Genomic DNA, 21376 nt, shown 5'->3' on the forward strand with positions numbered 1-21376 from the left:
GCCAGCGATTAAAAAAAAAATCTGCTTTTACAGGACAATACTCTTCCCTGTGACAAATGATCCTATTCATTGGTATCATGCTTTCCATTTACATTTCTAGAGGTGAATAAAACTGTACATGACACCTTCAGTTTTTCATTTGATTTCATTCTTTTTTATTATTTAACATTGATACAAAAAATAGTATCTTGATTAGCAGCTTTGCTGGCAATCCCACAAAACTGTAAATAATACTTTAATCTAAAAGAATGCACTTCTACAGACACTATAGATAAAACAATATATACAATTTAGACAAATAAATACATAAGTACAGCCAGTCATATAATGATACACCTAGAGTTTGGTTACTGTCAACAAGTTTTTCTAGTTAATTACACTCTTCATTTACAAATTGCCATTGCCACCTATGTTATAAAAACAAAAAAATCCCCCTAAAAATAAAAATTGGTACTCAACCTTATTAAGAAAGATGGAAAATGATTCTTGAGTCTTCTGTTTAAATATTTCCAAAGATTTAGCAAAAAAATGCTATTGTGAAAAAAATCCTCCAAAAAGGAGGGATTTTCCCCCCGTAGCTTCACAGTTCTGTGTGCTTTTGTTCATGTACACTTTGAGATTCAGTTATATTCACATTTTGTTGGAAGTGATGAAAAGCCAGCACATCTTAACCAAGTCATTTGCCCCATGCACAATGAAACCAAATGACCTTTAAATAACACAAGTATTCCTTCTGATTAAAGGAAGCCCAATACAAACACTGTTCTTACTGAACAGTACCAAGCATGGCACACACACTGAGTGAAAGGGCCTGTAAGCAGTCCCTGTGAGATGTATTGCTCCCTTTCTAACTCTAAGTTGCAATACTGAAATTTTTGAGTGAAGGGAAAATAATAAATCTGTTTTATATTTGTAACAAGCTAGTTAAGTAATAGATTCAGAAAAATAATAAAGTAGAAAATTAGGCTTTCATTGTTGTGGTTTTGTTTTTTAAATTCACTTGACATTTAAAAAAAAAAAAGTCTTGTACATTCAAAAGTTAGGGCACACATGCTTAAGGCTCTTGAAACACTGGACAAATATAATGTCTAACTCAGCTCCATGCATAACAAAATACTACGTGACAAGCAGACTCTACACATATATACAGCTGAATACAGAAGAAAATGCCTTGGAAATATATATACATATGTTCCAAGATGAACATTTACATTTGTGTTGACAATCTACCTATTTATAACTGACAGGAAATACATTTTTTCAGATAATATTTTCAAGATGTACCTTCCGTTCATTAATGCAATCTCCTCATACTAGGGGAAATTCAAGGCTGTGGTACCACTTGAGCCCTGAGGGACCGGGATTGGGAGCCTTACTGTCCTCTTAGTTTCTAACTAAAGGCCACAGAAGTGTCGATGAGGAAAGTAAGATCACCACATCCGTTCAGGTGTGGATTCAGAAACCCTGAACAGTGTCCCTGCACAGTGTGGAGGGACAGCAGAAGTGATTGCAGTCTCTTGTTTGAAGTTACTACAGAGCAGGTCCATGGTAGGACTGCATCTGTTTAATGTGACTTACCTATGGGGTGGGGAAGAATTCCACCCTAGTTTCACTTCATAAACTGCATGTACGGTGGCCTGGGTATGGAAGGCTGAATTTCACCTGATGTATGTGTATGTATATATATATTTATAATATATATCATATACATAAATTTATATGTGCAGTTAATTGGACCTTGTTTTGCTGGAGTTCTGAGTTTGACAGGAAGCAAGAGCAACTTTAATGAGAACTAGGTCAACGGGGAAGGATAAATCTTCATTATACTGTAAGAGATGCAGTATTTTTATGTAAAATCTCTGATTGTTATTTGTATAAACTCCTGCTGATTAGCAGTAACTTCTAGGCTAGCTACTGTGTAGCTTCACCTTTAGATCTGAAATAGGTCTTTAAGTCTAAGACTTCTACTGTTTGTGGCTTGAATGCCAAATACTCTTTACCTTATTTACAAGTAGTTCTTTTCAAAACAATAGTACTGCATTTGTGAATAAGGCTAACAGTTTGCCAGGAAACTGCAAACCTTTTGGGGTAGCATCTTGATTCATCTCTTGCTGTTGTGAAGTGCTATGTACACCTATGGTATGATATCAAATAATAGAAAAAGGAAAATCAGTTCAGAGTTTTCATTAAATTCTAACAACTCTATAGACATCCTGAATGATATACAGTCTTACCAGCTTTTCATACTTTACACATAAACTCCAGCTGAAGTGAAGGAGACATTTGTGTGTACTGTGGACGTTGTGAGTGATCTGCAGCTAGTAAAGTGTTTGGTGAATTTTGTATCGCTGTGGTTTGTCTGTGAATTCTTCATCCCAAGTTGTCTGCAGAACACTGTCACGTTTCAGTTCTTTGCTAGGAAATTATCCTGAATAGAGATGGTTTTCACTTACCAAAGAATTTTCCAGAAAATAATTTTCATCACATTTTCATTTGTACTCAAGACATGTAAGCACACTTTGAAACTTGAATAAAATCTTGTGTACTTGGATTTATTATCACATGCTTTAGGGATCTCTGGAGTTTTGATGTTTTCTTGAGTTGGACCTCAGTGACTTTTTAATTCCTTGATAGCGACCTGGGAGCTGCAAACAAAGCTGTGACAAAGGCTATAAGTGATTCTTAAAAGCTCTACTTTGCTGTGAAAGTTGTACAAAAATGTTACAGAAGTCTATATGTCACCCTGTTGATGGAAAATTGATTGCTTTCCTTTATTGGACAAAATTCTGCTCTTCTGCACCGTTAAAAATCTGGAGTAATCTCATTTACATATGCACAGTAGCAAAAAATAGAGCTTATCCTAAAGAAAAGTTGTTGTGTGTTGTGTTTTTCAGGTAAATAGTATGCTGACTCATATTGAAGGAATATGCTGCTTGTTATTGATATGCTGTGTGTTTATATTGCTGTGCGTGGCTATTAATTTTAGCTTCCTAAAAATGAGTCTCCATAACGTAATTATGATAACATAATAATGTTATCAAAGTACTGTGGGTTTTTCCATGTACGCCAGTACTTACGACAAGTGTTGCAATTTTAAATTAAAAGTTAAAATATAGTAATGCTTTTATAGTGTATATTTAAGATAGTTTGTTTCACACATCTCATATGACTCATATTTTACCCACAGATTATATTTCATTTTAAAACTGTATGGGCTGTTTTAGTGGCAACTTTGGGCTAACAGTGGGACAAAATAGAATATTTTCCAAAGTAATTCAGAAGTATTGGCGGTTTGGGGGAAATAAACATTCTTCAGTGTGGGCTTGTTTCTGGGGTCTCTGGTTCTTTGATATTCTTACTTGTCTAAATTCTGCTATTGAACCATCAGTAGGCTGTTTTGGACGTACTGTATTCTAAAATATCCTTGCCAGGATGGGTGTATGAGGTCAGGGCAAAATTATTTCACATAAATTATTAATAAAGCTCCAGAAGAGGATGATTGTAGGGTGTCAAAAAGGGATAAAAGTATAGTTTTATTTCTTCATTTCTTAGGGCCTAAGTCTTATCTCAGAGGGTAGGACATGAAGTGTTAAGTAGCTCAGGACAGTTTATTACTGTTCTTGTACATACAGATGCAGGAGCTGGTGTGTGTGATATTATACAAAATCTATGCTTTGACTCTGGACCCTTTTGACAGGTGTAAATGTTCTTATGAAAAGAGCTTGAAGTCTGTAAACCAGTAGTCAGAAAAAGAATGAGAAATCAGTTGTTCAAAACCTTCTGACAGGTAGTAGCTCAAGATTTAACTTGTAAATCAGCAGATCACTTTCCGTCAAAAAATAATCAAACTAAAGCAAAACCAAAAAAGGTATTTACAGCTGTAAAAATCTTAGCATCTAAGATGTTTCTTGCTTGACATGTCATTCCAAATTCTGTGCATTTCTTCTGGCGTTATCTGATGCACTGTAATCACTCTGCGATACCTACACAAGCTGTAGGCCATCTTCCAGTGATTGAAGCCACTGTTCTGGAAGGGGTGAATGCCAAGCTTCCGGAGGCAGAGTCCTACATACACATCTTCAAGATGAAGAAGTCTGGTGTGAAGGGAGGTTTTGTAAATTAATTCTGCTACATCAGCTGAAAAAATGTAGCCGGTGCCTGAACAGAAGGGTGGGTAATTGCTATCAGGATACAAATCTCTGGGCATGTACCATTTACTGCGAACATCTCTTATTGGTCCTCCATTTATAACATAACCGGTGAAGTACCTTCTCCTTGGCTTGGTGTTGGGTTTGAGCAGCTTGTAGATAAGATTATCCATGTTTACAAAAATATCACTGTCTGTCTTCATAACATATTTTGCTTTTGAACAAAATGTTGCTACCCATCTCATCCCCATTAAAGTTTTCAGAGTGAGATTATGATAAGAGTCAATAAAATCCTCCACGATAATGTCATGAAAAATTTGGCTTTCTTGCTCTACCATTTGATTTAGCACAGGATCTGCATTTTTTCCGAGCAGAAATAGCGTGGCAATTTTAATTCCTTTGAAGTTGTTCTCATCTCCCCATGTTTCTCGAATTGCTTGTCTTGCATCAAATTCTTTATGAGTTGTGCTGATAAGAATGACCAAGAAAGGGACACTCTTCTCACATTTATCGGGTTCATTGATAAGAAAGTCAAATGAATGTGGATTAATAGGTCGAGTTCTTATATTGCCAAAGGAGACGTTTTTTCTGGCTATTGATATGCTATTGAACTGTCTGTGGCCAGTGTAGGAAGAAGTAGGACGAGTTATGCTTAAGTACCAGAGAGCACTTGCCCAGCAAACAACTGTCAGAACATACAAGCAGGAAACCTTTGACGCCATCGTTGCTGTGGCTCCCCTAGGCAGCGTGCAGGACAAGGAGCCTTCTTAGCAGCACTGAGCCTGCGGCCCAGGGAGGCAGCATATTAGTGAGGAAACGTGAAAGTTCGATACAGAAAAGTAGCTCTGTAATCATTCATGGATCTCAAACAGGTGCTATTAACCCTGGTGATGCTCTGCTGTTCTTCTTTTACTAGCAGCAGCTTCCATTTCTTGGAATTCTCTGTTACTTCTGAAAAATACGAACAAAAAATTTCCATTGCTAGACCGTAAAAGCTTGGGGCAAGAGAGATGAGCTTAAGTGTGATTGGCCTTTAATAAGCTACATCTATTAATGCTTTTCCCAGATAGCTTTTATTTCTCATGAGCTACCGCAATACAAGATACTGTACTAGAATACAGCATTGCAACTGAAGGAATGCTTCTGCGATTGTTAAGTTGTTGTAGCTAGTAAAGACTTAAGTATGCACAGCATGTTGGCTTTTCAGTTACCTTCCTCAAAGCCCTCTGTTAGGTTCTTAACTGTTTTCTTGATTCTCAAATCTTTTTGTTTCTTTTGACTTTTGTAATCTTTCAAAATATCCTTTTTAAATTACTTAGAGTGGAAAAGAATGTGATTTATTTTGGGACTAGTAAATTCGTTGGGTAGTATGCACGTGAATATCTAACATCATCTAGACCAAACAGGAATTTTACAATGTCTGCCTAGCTAACAGTAACATATTCTGGAAATAACTGTTTTTTAAATACTGATTTTTAAATATAACTTTGGTAGAGAAAATACTTGGTAAATATTGTCTTACCCATGTAAAATCGGAATCCAAGTAGAATCCATAAATGTCTAGAAATAAATTGATACAATTTAATTTTTGTTGCTATCTTCCTTCTGCTCTTCCCCCAAACCAGGCTTTGTTTTTCATGGACAAAAAAAATACTTCATCTGTGTGCCATGTGAGACAAGGTAATCTATTAATCAGCTCACTGTCCCGCCTGGTGTGTATGTACTGAAGCAAGGTGCCCGCAGCAGCCTTTGCTGCCTGCTGCGTTAGGGTGCTGCCTGCTGCAGCAGGCTGCTTTTTAGCTCCCTTCACCCCCAGGCTGTTGCAGCCCTGCGTTACCTCGGGGGTAAAGCCTCCCTGCAAAGGCTGCTCTTTTTCCCTGTTTCATAGAAACAAGATCAGCCACATGAAACCTGCAGGGTCAGTGCTGACACCAGCAGCTTAAGAGTGCTTGTCTATAGGGCTCCAAATCCATGGATTTTTCCTGTTTCATGGCTTCAGAGCTGAAGGATGGTAGAGGTGTGTAACGGAAAAGCTTTACAAAAGAGTCTTTGAAATATTTAATATTTACTTTGGTTCCTACAAAAACTATTGGTTTCAGATAAAAATTTTAACCTTGGCTTAGAAATGTCCTTTTTAAGTTTCCACGCCACTCTGACGTGTTTGGATTAAGTCAAAGTGCTTTTTAAGGAGCTTGTGTCTCCACGGCATTGCATTTAAATGGTCCCTTCTCCCTCTCTGTACTACAGGTGAGAGGCCAGCCCTGGAGAAGCAGGAAGCCTCCAGCCAGGTGATCTTGTGCGAAGTTTTGTCCAAATAGAGCCCCCCTGCCCCCAGCAAGTTACCAAAGCTAAATGGCTGTTAGCAAATGTCAGGATTTCACACTGAAGTGTGAAGACAGCAGTGAAACAATCTAAGCTTTGCTAAGTACAGGCAGGCAGCATAACCTCCCACGAGACCACTCCTGTCCCTGCGCCTAGCACTGTCCTGCTGGTCACCGCTCATCCACTTTTAGCTATGTGACAGTCAAGAGCCATGTACTGCTCTCCCCCTCCCCACCCTCGAATCAGGAAACCTTAGGTTGTGGCTTGTTTCAGAGCTTACCAATTCCACTGGGTTTTGCACTATAGTCCGGGGAAATTAATGCCATAAAGACAGGGGGCTGGTTTGTTGCTTGCTCTGGGGCTTGGGACAGACAGGTGATCTTTTCTCACTTAATCAGTAATACTGCACATTTGGGGCAGTATTTTAAGTGCAACATTTATTTGCCCCACAAGGCTTTAAAGCAGTGTTGAGTATACATACATATAGCCTTATAAATAAATGTAGTCATGATTTTCTGAATTTATATATATTTATGATTTTTATGTTTCTATGAGGATTCTTATGTTTTATGCATATTTATGGTTGCTTATATATATGTTATATATATATGTAATATTCATTATTTATAGCATATTTATGAATGTTACTGTAATGTTTGGAGAACTAATACATCCTGTTGTTGTAATGGTCACTTACATTCACTAGAACACAGAATCCTGAAAAAGGCCAAGCAAAAATCCTTGACCTGGTGAGGGTTGGTTTTCTGTTGTTGTTTTTTCTCCTGACTGCATTGTGAAACTCTGATACTGGAAACTGCAGCAGGGAAAAAAGTGTGTGTGAAATGTCATAGAGTAGCAAAAACAATATGCCTGGAAGGCTGTGGTAATGAAATTTCTCAGTCACGTGTTAGAGTGTGAGCTGTGTAGATCAATGTATTTAATGGACTGAAGTATTTGTAAAACCTTTATGCTGCTAATATCTGCCATATAATAAACTAGTCTAGGAAACCATATTGCTTTTATGTTTTTCTGCATCTTTTCCTTACTAGAGGTAGGTGCCTTAGTTACCATACATACTGTGCAGATGCGCAAGGGAAAGGAAAATTGTAACCAGTGCATCTTACAGGCTTCAAAATTATGTGGCTGTGTAATGTTACATGGTACATCATGGCTGTGATGTGTGATGTTTTGTGCTCCAAAAGGATTAGAAACAGCACAGGCCTTCACCCATTTAGATAAGAGATTCCACATGACTGGAAGGGATTTTTTGGTCTGTTATTAAATCTGCAGATGCTGTTTGTCCAGAATGAATAATTCTTAGACTGGACCTCAAATTTTTGTGTCCTAAAGTAAGGGGTTTTGTTTGTTTGTTTTTTTAAAGTTCCTCTATTTTTTATCTAGAGAAAAATTTGGTTCATCACAAAACAGCAGAAATAGCTCTGCTCTTCTCATTCTGCTGTGATGTGGAAGATTAAAGTTTGTATTTCTTCTTCAAAAGATTTTTTGGTCTATAGACCAAAAGCAGAGTTGGCAGAAAGCAAAGCAAACAAAATTGCAAATGGTGGAACCACGGAAGACAGCTTGCAGTGGCGGAGGGGAGTCTTGCTCTGCCACCCCAGTTCAGTGCCTGCTGGCCCCTCCAAGACTGATGTCTCACTCCTTACAGACTCAGAATGGGAGGGAATTGAGAAGCGTAGGTATGTCGCTTCAATTTGTTTGGCCTTTCAATATTTGTGCAAATATTTCACATAATGCTGCCACGTTGTGCCCCAGAGCTGTGTGCCTCCTGGAGCTCTGCGCAGCGCATGCTGTGTGGGACAGACTGGTCACGCAGGTGGAAGGAGCCTGGCTGGGAGCTGACCTGCACGCGCTCGTGAGTGCTCGTAGCCGGCCCTCGAGGAGCTGCTCGTGGCCAGGCAGGCCCTGCAGCTCATGAGCATCTTTGAGAATCCTGCTAACTCTTTATGGGCAATTTTCAGACAGGAATAAAATTGAGCTTAGTAAGAGTTTTCTGTGTTCATGGCTTTCACTTGTAAGTGAACCAAGACACTAAAACCGCTTCACCATTTATGAAGTCCTTAAATTACCCAAATAAAGTCTATGCTTATTGTCAAATCTTGTTGAGATAGTAATTATCCAAAGAGCAAGAACACATCTACAAAGAAGTTTGGGGAAACTGTTATGGTCTTAGCTGGATCTTTTCATAGTAATTTCTTGAGGAAATTCTGGACAAACGGCATACGTGAATTAACAAGAGATGGCAAGCATTGTAAGATACACAATTTAAGATAGGCAGATATGTGTAGAATCATTCTTATTCACAGAAATATTGATGATGGATTTTGCCCAAGGCAGTAGCTGAATGTAAAAGCAAGTATTTGCACAATAGCTGCTTTTTCTTATGCTCAGGAGTAAGGACTGCACTGGATATGACATGAGATTTCCTGTAACTCCATTACCTTCCTAATAATACCCGACTCCAAATAAAACCAGTACTGAACTGCTCTGTGCTGGGGATGGAGGGCAAGTGGTGATGGTCAAAAATACAAGCTTGTCCAAAACTGGACACTGAAAGTAGGAGTTGGCGTGTTTTGTGCAAGTAAGGCATTCAAAGTTGGCTTGCTAGTAAGATTTCTTAGAATTTGGTATTGATAAGAAACTCAAGTGACTTTTAATTCTATCTGACATGTCTTAATTTGCAATTACAGAAGTTCTGTTTCTGTTCATCATGGTCTTTTGCCTTTTTTTTTTTTCTTCCTCTTCTCTCTTGGTCATAATGATTCTTTGTTCAAATAATCTTCTGCAGAGTGTCCAGGTGTGATATCATGCAGCTGATTGGAGGTGAGAAACGAAAGAAGAGGCCAAACCCTGAGGACTGGCCGTACAATGGGTGAATTCTGAAGTTTTAATAAACTGACAGTGCTTCGGCAGATATTTTATGTAGAATGGCAAATAGCTAGATTTGCTTGTCTCAAACTAATAACTTGGGAGGTACCAGCTAGCAGTTCTGTTTGTTATAGTGCTGATGGCAAGTGCTTTATCTGAAGCCAGGAAATGCTGGTGTTAATGGGAGTTTTGCTGTTGACATTAGTAGCATGCCTTTTAAGCAGATATTAGAGCATTAAGTAAAGGGAAGAGGAAAGCAATGAAGAATACAGACTGAACAAGCAGAATCATTTTAAGCAGAAATCTTTTTCTTTTTCTTTTTTTTTAAGTTGCCTGAGAGATGTCAAGTGTCAATCTGTGCATTTTTTCCTCATGAATGCTTTTCCAAAATGATTTTAAAAAACACTTTGTGACTTCATGTTGTGATGGGTTGTATGTGATTACATCAATCATGGCCTGTTTCAGCAGTAAAGTGCAAATTGCATCTCACTATGGTTATAAACCATTGCAAGTAACATATTTCCCTTTGGGTTACCATAGCCACAGCCATTATGTTTTTTAGGTATTGTGCTGTGCTCTATTGTGAAACCTCACAACGAGGTTGCTTAACTCATGTCACCACCAAATTGCTTACAATGTTTTGCATCTAATCGAAGTATAGGTTTAAAAGAACGAGCCTTTGAGTTCTTAAAAAAATAACTGAAACTTTAAATAAGCTGCTTCAAAACTGCTTAAACAAAGTCTTTAGTACTCATGAAACTTTACCTAATTCATTACCAGTGTCGATAGGTGACATTAACGTCAAGTAATCGTATTTGAAATCAAATACAGTGCCGTTTATGTCATAATCGTCCTAATTTTCACCATTTCATTTGCTTTGTATTCATGGAGAAGCCTGTGAGATGGCAGTCTGGGTTATGGCACTAAGAATAGATGACAATGGCCTTGATTATGTAGATGCCCACCCTGGTGGCGCTGCCAGCCGTAATTAATCTCTGTCATGAAAAAGAGGAGTAACGATTACATGAAGGCTGAAAAACCTGCAATCACACTTGCAGTGTCTGTGGAGATGATAACTCACTGAACTGGATAATGAACCTGCTTCCCATAACTCACATGCTATCAGGGGAAATTGGAGGAAAACTACAAACAATTAAAACTTCTGGATTTATTGGGAAAAGTTCTAAAACGGTTCAGCACATGCCCATCAAGGCATCTGCTGTGAGGTTTGGGGAACTTTGCTTTTAAACCTAATCAAAACTGGGGGCACCACAATCTGAAAACATTATTTTTTGCTATATATAAATGTGTCAGAGCATATCTCTCATTGATAGACAGTTACTGGTGGGGTTTATTCCATAATTTATTTGTATGTGTCCAGTAACTATATTTATGTAATTGTTAAGTGTTTTCCTGTGAGTGATGGTGTTAAGTTTACTCTATTCATGAACTTCTTAATACTAAACCGAGATTATCCAAGGGAAGAGGGGCAAATCTTGTAATGTGAAGCCATTTCTGGACTGATTCATTAATTATGTTAGGAGTTACTTGAATTCTAGAGATTATGAACATGTTACATAACATATGAATGTCTTGAAGACATTAAAAGACATTAACAGGAGAGGGAGCATGTTTCTTTCAGCTGATGTTTAAGGAGTTCTGCACTTTTACCTGGAACAGAATTTTGGTGGGTGTATCCTGTCCTCACTGCAAAGCTTTAGTAACCACACTGTGCAAGTGGAAGGCTTGAAAATCACTTGTTCTTCAAGGGAGAGATACCTTGTGACTACATCATTTAAGGATCACTCCGGTCTGAGGGGTGGTTGTTTGGTTTCTGCAGACGTGGGTGGTCAGTGGTAAGCCCCCCAAAAATTGCCTTAAAAATAGGGAGTTTTTAAAATGCTGAGATGTTTTTATTTTCTGATTTTCTCCATATCAATTAGACTAAAAACTTCTGTGACCACAAGGATTTTTTTTTTCTTTCCATGGAAATATTTTCCATATTGCAGAAGTCCCAGAGCTTTTGTCTTGTCAGATTGCACTTTTTTTTCATGTTTGCATTACAATAATGAACGTGAGGTTGTATTGTAAAGCATTTCTCACTGAGCTATTTATAATCCACTCTTGAAGTTTCCAACTCGCTTTTTTGAAGTATTTGTGATACACTAAATGTAAGCTGTTGCTTTCAAAACTGCCCTCCTTCCCAGAATTGTAATATTAAGAAGAAATCCAAACAACCAAATGACTTTGGGACACCTTTCAGCCAGATGACCTGTCTGTAAGTAGATGAAGATTCAGTCCTTTTTGGGCATACTATTGGGACAAGCAGATGAGACTGAGATTCTCCAGTTTATGGGAACTTTTCCAGGCAGATACATACATACATACATATATATACACCTTTAATGGCATTCCTTAAATCTGGCAGTGACAAATAACTACAGCTTAAGCATAACCATGTATGGGCTGCCTAAAGGAGGCTGCACCCCTTGCCCACTGGCTGGTAGACATCCCAGACACTTTCCCTGCTCCTCTTGAAGTAACAGTGCTGAGATACTGTAGTGCCTGCTATACTTTCAAAAATACAGAAGTTTTTTTAAGGAGAAAGAACAGTCATCTTGGACTGACATTCTGTTGGCTTGGGCCATTTGCCTTACATAGATGGAGGGTGATTTCACACAAAGGAGCTGATGTAGCCATCAACTGGTGTAAATCCTTACAGGTCCATTGACCACGGCAGAGCCAGGCCTGTCTGAAGGCCACCACTTTGGACTGTCAGGGTTCTGTAATGGCCTATACAAAGAAGAGGGGAGGCATGCTTCATTTCACTTTGTCATAGCTAAATGGTAGGTGAGGTTTTGCTCAAACTTAAAAATAAATGAAAACCTTCATTGCTGGGGGTTGAACAGGAAAATTTCAACTCCAGAAGAGAACATTTTGTAAAACTATGAACACTGAAGTGCAAGCTAGCATTGGACTTTTCTAGCTAGCATAAATGGACTTAATGACTGCAATCCCTGTCAGTTTGCCAGCATTTAGATTTCCGATGCTTAACAGCTGAAAGGACTGTTGTATGCACTGTACGTGCACATTCAAAGAACATGCATTCCACACAAGAAGCCATATATATCTCGTGGCAGAGATTTTGAAGATGGACTCATAGTAATTGAAGACTTTTAATAAATTAAATAATGGAATGCTTATATTTTGATTTGCATTTTTGTTCTTTAGCAGATGGGTAAATATATAACCATGTAAACCCAAAGGAGTAAATTTGTGCTCACTCTTCCAAGTTATTTAAAAAATGCAGCAAATTACCTCCTCAAATGAAAGTGTGATTTGAAAACGATGCTTGGAATCATATTGAGTTCCTGCCTCCATAGCTAAACTGTGCCCCCGTCTTGGTAATCACCTGTGCCGGCGCTCTCCCCCTCTTCCTGCAGAGAACGTTTCTTTAATCTTCTGTTTCTGTTTCCTTTACCAAATTAATGTCCATTGTCAATTAGTCTCAGTGGAAGACCCTTATATGTCTCTGGAGAAGGTAGCTAGGTAACAACTTTTTTTTTGTGATCAGATCAGAGTTTATCTGGAACACTACAAGAGTTGTTGCAGACAAAAGCTGAGGAGGTGGTTCACGAGCTGCTTTTGATGAATAGTTAGAATTTCTCATTAATAACTTTATCTCCCAGATGGACAGAATATGGCTGATAATCTTAGGCATCTAATCAGGCTGCTGGAAGAACTGCTTTCTGGTAACGAGCTAGTCTGAATTCCTCTTCCAACTTACTTTTATTGCTTGTGTCATTAGAGATCTCCTTCATGTGTACTTTTAAAGTTTTCACTAGGGAGCATATATTTAAAACCCTGAAGAACAGTATGGGTAGTCAGGAATGCTAGCTCTGATTTCTTAGATGTTTTGTCTGTGAGTCTTCCCAATTAGGGGTGTTTGCCTTGGCTGATAACTAGAAAAACAGTCAAGCGAACTTTTTCCTAATGTTCGTGCATGTGCGTTTGTCTGTCTTTCCCTGGAAGTAGCAAGGAAAGAATGGGCCCATTTCTGTGGGCTCATTAGATTGCTGGCACATTTTGCTTTCTCCTTTCTTATGGTGGTTACAGAAGCGTAACCAATGCAATAGCTGCTGCTCAGAATAATTGGAGGCTCTCCAGTTGGCTTCTCCACCTGTAATTGTGTGGTCCCCAGGGGGCTGATGTAGGTGTGAATGTTAGATCCATTGTCTGTACTGAAGAATTTCTCAAAACATATGCAAAATAGTGTTGTATAAGGGTGGCTGAAGGCTTGTGCAGGCTTGAAAAGCAGCCAAAGCAGCCTTCTTGGTCCCAGCTTGTGCTTTACCTGTGCTATGCTGAGCTCAGTATGTGCGGTACCGGGCACGTAGCTTCGTTCAGGGCTGCCTCTCGTCCCGCTCGAGTGCGCTGTGTTGGTACGTGGCTGGCTTTGTTGACTCTGATGCAGTCTCAACAGACCAGTTTCTCTTACCAGCCACTTTACTTTGAGATACGTTGGTTTCCGCTCACATATGAAAATGATGCACAGCTGATGGAAATGAACTCTGAAGCAATAAGCAGTATGTATGTTCTATCACTGTGCCAGAGGGGAAGCATGATATACCTTAGTTATACAGGAACTCAAGGCCAACCTTACGAAGAGAGAAGTATCCAGTGTAAAAATATGGATTGCTTCTGTATGCTCTCTATCTGTGGGTCTTCAAGAGCTTTGTAAACACAAGTCCCCTGAGCAGCTGCAGGCCCGGAGGAGGCAGGTAATACAGTAATAAAATCTGCCAACCAATGTGCATCAGGGTTCAAATCTTAATACAGATATCTGGGTTGTAAAAATTAAACAGAGTACTTTCCCAGAGAGACATTCTTCTGAGAAACTCTTTCTCTTACAGAGGCAACGTAAGATCAAACATTTCTTGAGCATTTTCTGAACATCGGGGGTTCTGAGTCTTTGAGTAGAATCAGAAGAGATTGCTATATAAATAATATGAACTCGACCTTCTCTGGAGGATGGTGTTTGGCCCACAGTGTGGATGGAAACAGTGGGGGTTCTTCTGAGCATGGGGATCTTTGTGCAGATCTCCCTCAACATCCTAAAACCTTCTATCTCTTTGAGTGGCCTCCTTTCAGTATTATTTTAATCTGAGAGATTTCTTGAACTAAAGAGATGTTAAAGCACTCCGTAATCTATGGTTCTATTTATTTTCCATCTATTCTGATATCAAAGACAGCATGAAGCAAAAGTGATATGAACTGCAGGAGAGTGGCTGTCGTGCAAGGTGGTGTGGGATCCTGCTGACCGTGGAGCGGTGGAGCTTTGCTGTGTGACTCATGCTTCATGTAGGGGGCCATTAGGTGACCCAGCCAGTGCTTCATTTGGTGCTTTGTGTCTACCAGGGAGGAAGCTGCATTCTGGCTCACTCTCCTCATGGAGGAAACCCAGAAACGTGAGGATTCGTGCAGACGTCCAGGATGCTTTGCCCCACTGTTCAGGAGAAAAGGTTGCCTTCCTGCTGCCCGCAGGGTAGGGGCTGCTGGAGGGGCACAGCCTTCAGCTCCCAGCACAACAGGACATCCCACTAAATTGTGCTGGTCTGGAAACCCTGCCAGGGGTAGCATGGCCCCAGGAGCTACCCCATCCTCAGGAGCTCAAGGCAATGGGGAAGGCAAGCAACCTAAATAAGCAGAATTTTCCTTTGTTCTGTAAAAGCTATGCTGGCTACTAGTGCAGTAAAGTATAATGCTCCAAAGAGGCATAAGGGATTTCTTTCATTTCTGATGGTTTCTTTCAACTATATGGTAAAAACATCATGAAGAACTGTCCCCTGCTTTGTAAAGAGGATTCCAATTTTTTGTTTTCCTTTCACTCGCCAAGAAAAGCTTTGTCTTTCTTTGTCCATTCGTTTCAACAAATGAGTTTGCCAGTCTATCTAGCTCAGTGTGCACATACTTTGCAAAAATGCTGCCATCTGCCATTTACTTTTTTTTCTAAGCTGTAACGTTGGGTGTATGTTTCAGGGAAAAGGAAGCCAAGGAAAATGGTGGTTGAGCTTATTTTCTCTTTTTGTGAACAACAGTGGGAATAATTTCAAAGTCAGGCAGTAAGGCTTGCTGAAATGCCACTTGCAGATCACCTTTTCAGTGAAGCATTAATTCGTTCTGGGAAAAATAATGCACAAGCTGGGGGAAAGACTTCCATTCCAGTTCTTCTCTCTAAACACTGCCTGTTCAATGCAACTCCAGAATGGGAAGTTCCTAAAATTATTTTTCTCAGGTTATTTTTCACTCGTCCTAATCCATGTTCCTTGTCACCTTCCTTCCCTCTCTACCTCTTACCAGATGCACATCCTGCAGAAAAGGGATTTTGTTTGTTTGATTGCTTTTTCCTTTGAGAGAATATCCTGAGTTTTTGCTTCCTAAGATGACTGATGGTGAGAGCCTCACACGCCTTCTATTGTTTATTTATACATTATTGTTTATTTATAGATTGTCGTGTATTGACGTGAGCCAGGCTTTACTCGCTGTATAGCTGCATTAACTTTATGTAGCAATTTTGATATTCAGCCTGCTTGCATTGCTTAGCCCATGAAATGAGTGCACCGAGCGAGGAGACGGGGCATCCTGCCCTCGCAGGGCACCGGAGGCAGAAGCGTGGCTGCTACCTCCCATTCCTGTGAGAGCCCAGGGAGCTCAAGCACTCTGTATGTGCTCTTCTGAAAGTAACTTCTCCCTCTTCCACCAACTGCAAACAAATAATTGTTTGCCTTTTGCCTACTAAATATTTAGGTTTAAATTCCACTGGCTATGGGAATGTTTTGGAAATGGATTCAAGTACTTCTGTGAATTTAAAAAGCGAGAATTAAAGAACATGCCCATTTTCTCCTTTTTCATTTGTTTTCACAGCACCTAACGATTCTTTGTATCCTTTGACTCCACTGAGATCACATTAGAGCATAAACTGGAGTCTTAATTGGATATTGACAATAAACTTGTTCATGCATACAGCAGTTTTCCAGGACGTGCATAGTAAAGTGTTTGAGAATGTGCTGCTGTTCAAAGGATGGATGTGATTTTCTGATTTTGACGTCAAATGAGGGTATAGTGAGGGGCTGTATCATTGTCACAAGCCTCTGAGTCAGCCAGAGCTCTTTTATAGAAGCAAGAGACAGCTCTTGGCTCAGGTAAGCTTTTTTCCCCCGTGTGCCTTTGCCAGGGCAGAATGTGCACATCAGGGTTTTATTGCTGTTGTTTTTTTTTTTTCTCCAGATGGTGTAACAAGGGATAGACAGTGTGTAGCTTGCCAAGTATTGTATAATGTTTGGGCAAAATGTAATCCCAAGGTACAGTTTTGAAGGTAGCATATATTAATCACTTAATCATAAAATCCCAGCACTTCTTGTATGTTGGGTCAAACCTCTGTCTTCAGGCCAGACCTATTAACAAGCTTCAGCCAAATGTTTGGAGGGGTGAATTTGGTATTTTTTCACTCTGAATGTTGGTTAAGGTGTCCCCACTAGGATGGTAAGAGCCAATGTTCAGGTGATACTTTTTTCTCTTGTACCGCAAAGATGAGTTTCAAAATTCCTCTAAGATTCTGTTAGCTCAATTAAAAACAGAAATATGTTGAGTTCACCTGTGATTCTCCTCTCCTTAGTACAACCAAAGCAAACTGAGAAAAAAATGAGAAAAGGTATTTCTGTGCTACAAATGACATACTTGCACTGTTGAGATTAAGTCACTTATTCATCATTGAAACTATATGCTTTGTGTTTGCAATTTCCCAGGAATCTTTTAAAAATAACTTTTAGCATCTCTAATGAAATATACAAAAAGTTGTAATAAAAACAAGATGGAGTAGATCACTACATCTTCCAGTTGAAGAAGGAGTATTTTTTCAATAGTTCAGTGAATTGTCATGGTGATAAGACCACAGAAAACTCAATCTAAAGACATTCTTTAAGTAATATATATGCTGTATTGGGACCACACCAACTGCCTCAAACAATACCAGATTATTATCGTGGCTGGCAGAAAACAATGTGCAAATTATAGCTTTGTCTGGCACGTATGGAAGAAAATCCATCAGATGGTATCATATATGAAAAATGGTTTCTTGGTTGTCTCGGTCAAGTAACTAGAAGTCTAGACATATCATCTTTTAATCTGAGGAATGTTGGGGCCAACATTGACAAGAACAAAACTGCAAGGTTCTAAAAGCAGATATATTGAATTGGGAGCTCAGTCATTTGTCAGCCTCCCTAGCAGATAAAATAAAATGTAAGGAAGATAAAAAAGGTTCCTTTAGGTTACATAGCCAGAGACTGCAACATAAGCTTACTGGTTCTTAGGGGCATCGTCACAGAAAACCAGGCTGCAAAAGAGATACCAAAGCAGTGGGATTGTCTCTGTTAGCCTGTGTCCTGACTGCTGGGTAGAACTACTGGGCACTTTCTCTGGCTGCATCTTGGAGCCGCACAGGAGGGAAGGAGGCTGCCTCCGCTGCCCCCGCGGTACCAGCTTGCTGCTCCGCTGCCCCCGCGGTACCAGCTTGCTCGTTAGTGCCCCCTGCCCCGGGGAGGCACCTCGGACAGGTACCTGCCTGTGCAGCTGCGACGTGAGGGCCAAAGGAGGCTGGGACACTCACAGCCCTCCTCACCTAATAAGCACTCTAAGCACTTCAGCCTGGCTGAAATGAAGGGGTGGATGGATGATCGGAAATTTGAGTATTGATCTTCTTTGAAACTCTGAAATCTTGTGCACAGAAGTTACCTTTGCAGTATGTTTTAGAAGTCACCTGGTACACGGAGAAAAGGAATGTGTCAGGGCATTTCAATTCTGCCTTTCTGCTCCTGTTTGGCAGCTGATCTTGAGTGCCCACAGAGCCCATTAAGCTCATTTTGTTATAGCTTTTACTATTGACATTTGAGATTAAATGCTGGGGAATGAAAGAAAAACCTGCAAGGCACCATGACTTTGTGTTTCGGTGCAGCTTTGTCAGTCTGTTATTTCAATCTTTGCTTTTTACTAAGGAAAAATACACCGATTAGCATTACTACTACTATCCATTTGTGATAAGGTTTCTTTTATAAAATTTGGCAATGCAAATACAATTGAACTTAATGGGAGCTGTGAATGCTCAGCGCTGTCTTGATGCTCTGCTGTTCTCACATACCTACTCTCAGCCAATAAATTACATGCCAGGATAGCAGCTTTCTGAAAGCCCTGGGGACTCTGGGCTCTACCACACGTGGTCTGGTTTGGCTCCATAGCACAGAGTCTTACAGAACTGAGAGGAGATGGAGTGTGTTAAGGATGATAGTGTGGAGTTAACTGTTGATCTTTAATCTCAACAGATGCTTCGTTTAAGATGTTTTTCATCGTCCTATAGTAAAGGCTTGTGGCTGTTTGTGTGTGTTTGTTTTTAATAAGAGCTATTCTCACCCTTGCGTTCCTTGCTTATGCCTGAAAAGGCTGAGGCCAGGGGGCTGGGATGCTCTAGAGCCCGCCCTGCTGGCACCTCCTGGGCTGCCCCTGGCACAGCTGGGACTGCTGGCCAGGACAGGCTCCTGAGAGGACAGGTCTGCCCCGAGCTGAGCCCCGGTCGCTTGCCAGCATCTCTTGCTGGGGCAGCGTCCCCATCCCAACAGCGCTTGGTCTAGGCCGGGGATCTAGTTCTGTGACTTTCTCCTAAAAATCCAAGAGAGCCCATGGAAAGCTTGTACTGACTTTGATAGCTTTTGGCAAACTAGAAATGTATCACATAGATAATTTTTCAATATTGTCAACTGGCAGAAATAAGTTTAACACAATGAGCTCTGCTTTTAACTCCCTGCAGGTAGAAAATTAGAAAATAACCAAACCGAGATTTTGCAAAGCACCACCGTATTGGTGCTTCAGAATTAGACGCTGTCTAATATAACATTATTGAAACTCTCCCTACGTCCTAGAGTTGTCCTTTATTACATGGAACTTTCTCTGAAATGATGATACGAAAGGACAGAGCTAAAGAAATTTCCTTTAGGGAAGGGTTCAGAGTGACTTGCATGCTCACTGTTATAAGTAGAGCTGATGAGAAAATTTTTGTCAAAACTATTCTGGAGAAGACAGGAATCTTTTAATTTTGTTTGTTAAATCTGTTGCTTTTTGTCAGACACTTTTGCAAACTTGATGAAACAAAGAATTTTCAGAAAGGAGCTTCTTTCCATCATTGTCATTACCAGCACTACCACTTTTTGAATTGGACTTGGTTGCTCTTATTCCAGAATGAACTAAGCATTTACTGTCACCTGCTGTGTGGTACATCCCTGCAGGTTGCATCTTGTTCATAGACTATTGTGGTCGGTTATGTAGACATAGCAATATGGCTTCGTGCTTGACATAAGCTGACTTGGCCAAACTTAGGCCAAACTTAGGCCTGGCGCTCGGAAGATCTCGCGATGTTACGGAAAGCAAAGGGTTAACAGAAATTAAGGCGAGTCAGCTGTCTGTCTTTGAAGAGTCAGTACCTAGCCATGTGGGGTGGCGTTGTTGCTGATTGGTGGCAGAGCAAGCTTCCGCATTCGCAAGGAGTAGCGAGCAGTAAACAATAAAGGGCACTCCAACCATATTGGTGTTACGGGGTTTGTCCCCTGGCGGGGCAGGATGGTAAGATTCTCTCTGCTTCCACAGTCAGTCACTGCTACCTGTGCATTTAAGGGAAAACTGCAATGCCCCGAACAGAAAATGCTGTTGCTTTAAAAACCAGCATGCGCATTACAGAAACTTCAGAGTACATCAAAGCTCCCTTAAATTAAAGACTTTGGTTTAGAAATACAGGTATAATGAGGTTTTTCTTTTAAACAGTAACAGACCCAACACAACAAAAATGATGAAGCTGAAAAATACATACTTAGTGTAATAAGTATTAGTGTAATAATCCATAGAAAAAAGAAGTTTATAAAAAAGCATGTTACAGAAAAGGGAAATACTGATAATTAATCAGCAGATGCAAAAAGAATACAGAGGGATAGAAGTATAAGATAAGATCCATTTTTTTTTAAAGAATTCATATGCTTGTTGTGTCTGTATAGTTTTGCCAGCAACATTTTTGAATATAGACGGTTCCCTTTTTTTTCCTGTCTTAGGAAATGAAAGCATTTTTAATCTAATACAAAAATACCCTTCTCTCTCTCCCTCTCTCCCCCCCCCCCTCATAAAAAGGCATTCTTTAATTTTAGAAATGAAATGTTTTTAAAGCTTTGAAATACTTAAACGGATATTATTTTTGATTTCTTATCATGGTTAGAAATGTAAGCACTGAATTGTTGGAGTGAGACTGCCTCTTCATTTGATATTTACAGCCTGCTACTGTGGTATCAGAAATTCAGATGCTGATCTGGACTGCAAAACTCTTAAATATGTCCTTTTATCTTCTAATATGTAAGGAACTTTCTTTGAAAATACAAGATCACAGAAGCTGCATAATAGGCACTTAAGTCTCTGTATAAAGAATAGTAATCTAGGAGAACTGTCTGAAAGTAATCCCTGTTCATTGTGATAAATCTTCTGCAGAGCTGCCAAGTTATTATAGTATCATAGAGTTAAGCAATTAAAAATGAAACTAATACTATCTGATATTTCAAATTGTGTTTTTGGTGGACAGTATGGCAATAGGCAAAATGAAAACAAGAATAGTGAAAGAGGAATTTTATTTTCCTCCTGTTTCAATGACCTTCACCTTTACTTCTCAGCATTTTGCTCAAATATCGGAAGATCTAATGTAATAAAGGATGACAAGAAGCATGTCTGACAAAACTGGCTCTTAAGTCTCCTTGAATAAAATGCTTCTTTAGCACAAGCAACTTAGCATTAAAAGTGAAATGTCTTTAAAGTCAACCTAAACACTTTTCAAGCAACAGACAGCTCCAGATTTTAAAACTAAGGTTTGAGATAAAACAGAAGTTACCAAAAGAAATGCAGCGGTGCAGCGATTGCCTGATGGCTGCTCTCATGACAGTGCT

At 39.6% G+C, this 21376-nt stretch overlaps 1 protein-coding gene across 1 annotated transcript in view; it reads right to left on the reverse strand.

Moving 5' to 3' along the window:
- Nucleotides 1–3363: 3363 nt before the first annotated feature.
- Nucleotides 3364–21376, reverse strand: part of B3GALT1 (beta-1,3-galactosyltransferase 1) — a 175695-nt gene continuing 157682 nt past the window's right edge. The window contains exon 4 of the mRNA XM_088519491.1: nucleotides 3364–5099. Coding sequence (XP_088375617.1) covers nucleotides 3890–4870 — 981 coding nt within the window. The 5' untranslated portion in view covers nucleotides 4871–5099 and the 3' untranslated portion in view covers nucleotides 3364–3889. The remainder of the gene's footprint in view (nucleotides 5100–21376) is intronic.

This window comes from Tinamus guttatus, unplaced genomic scaffold (assembly GCF_059628265.1).
Source record: "Tinamus guttatus ecotype Peru unplaced genomic scaffold, ASM5962826v1 Tinamus_guttatus_pri_ptg000060l, whole genome shotgun sequence".
Lineage (NCBI taxonomy): Eukaryota > Metazoa > Chordata > Aves > Tinamiformes > Tinamidae > Tinamus > Tinamus guttatus.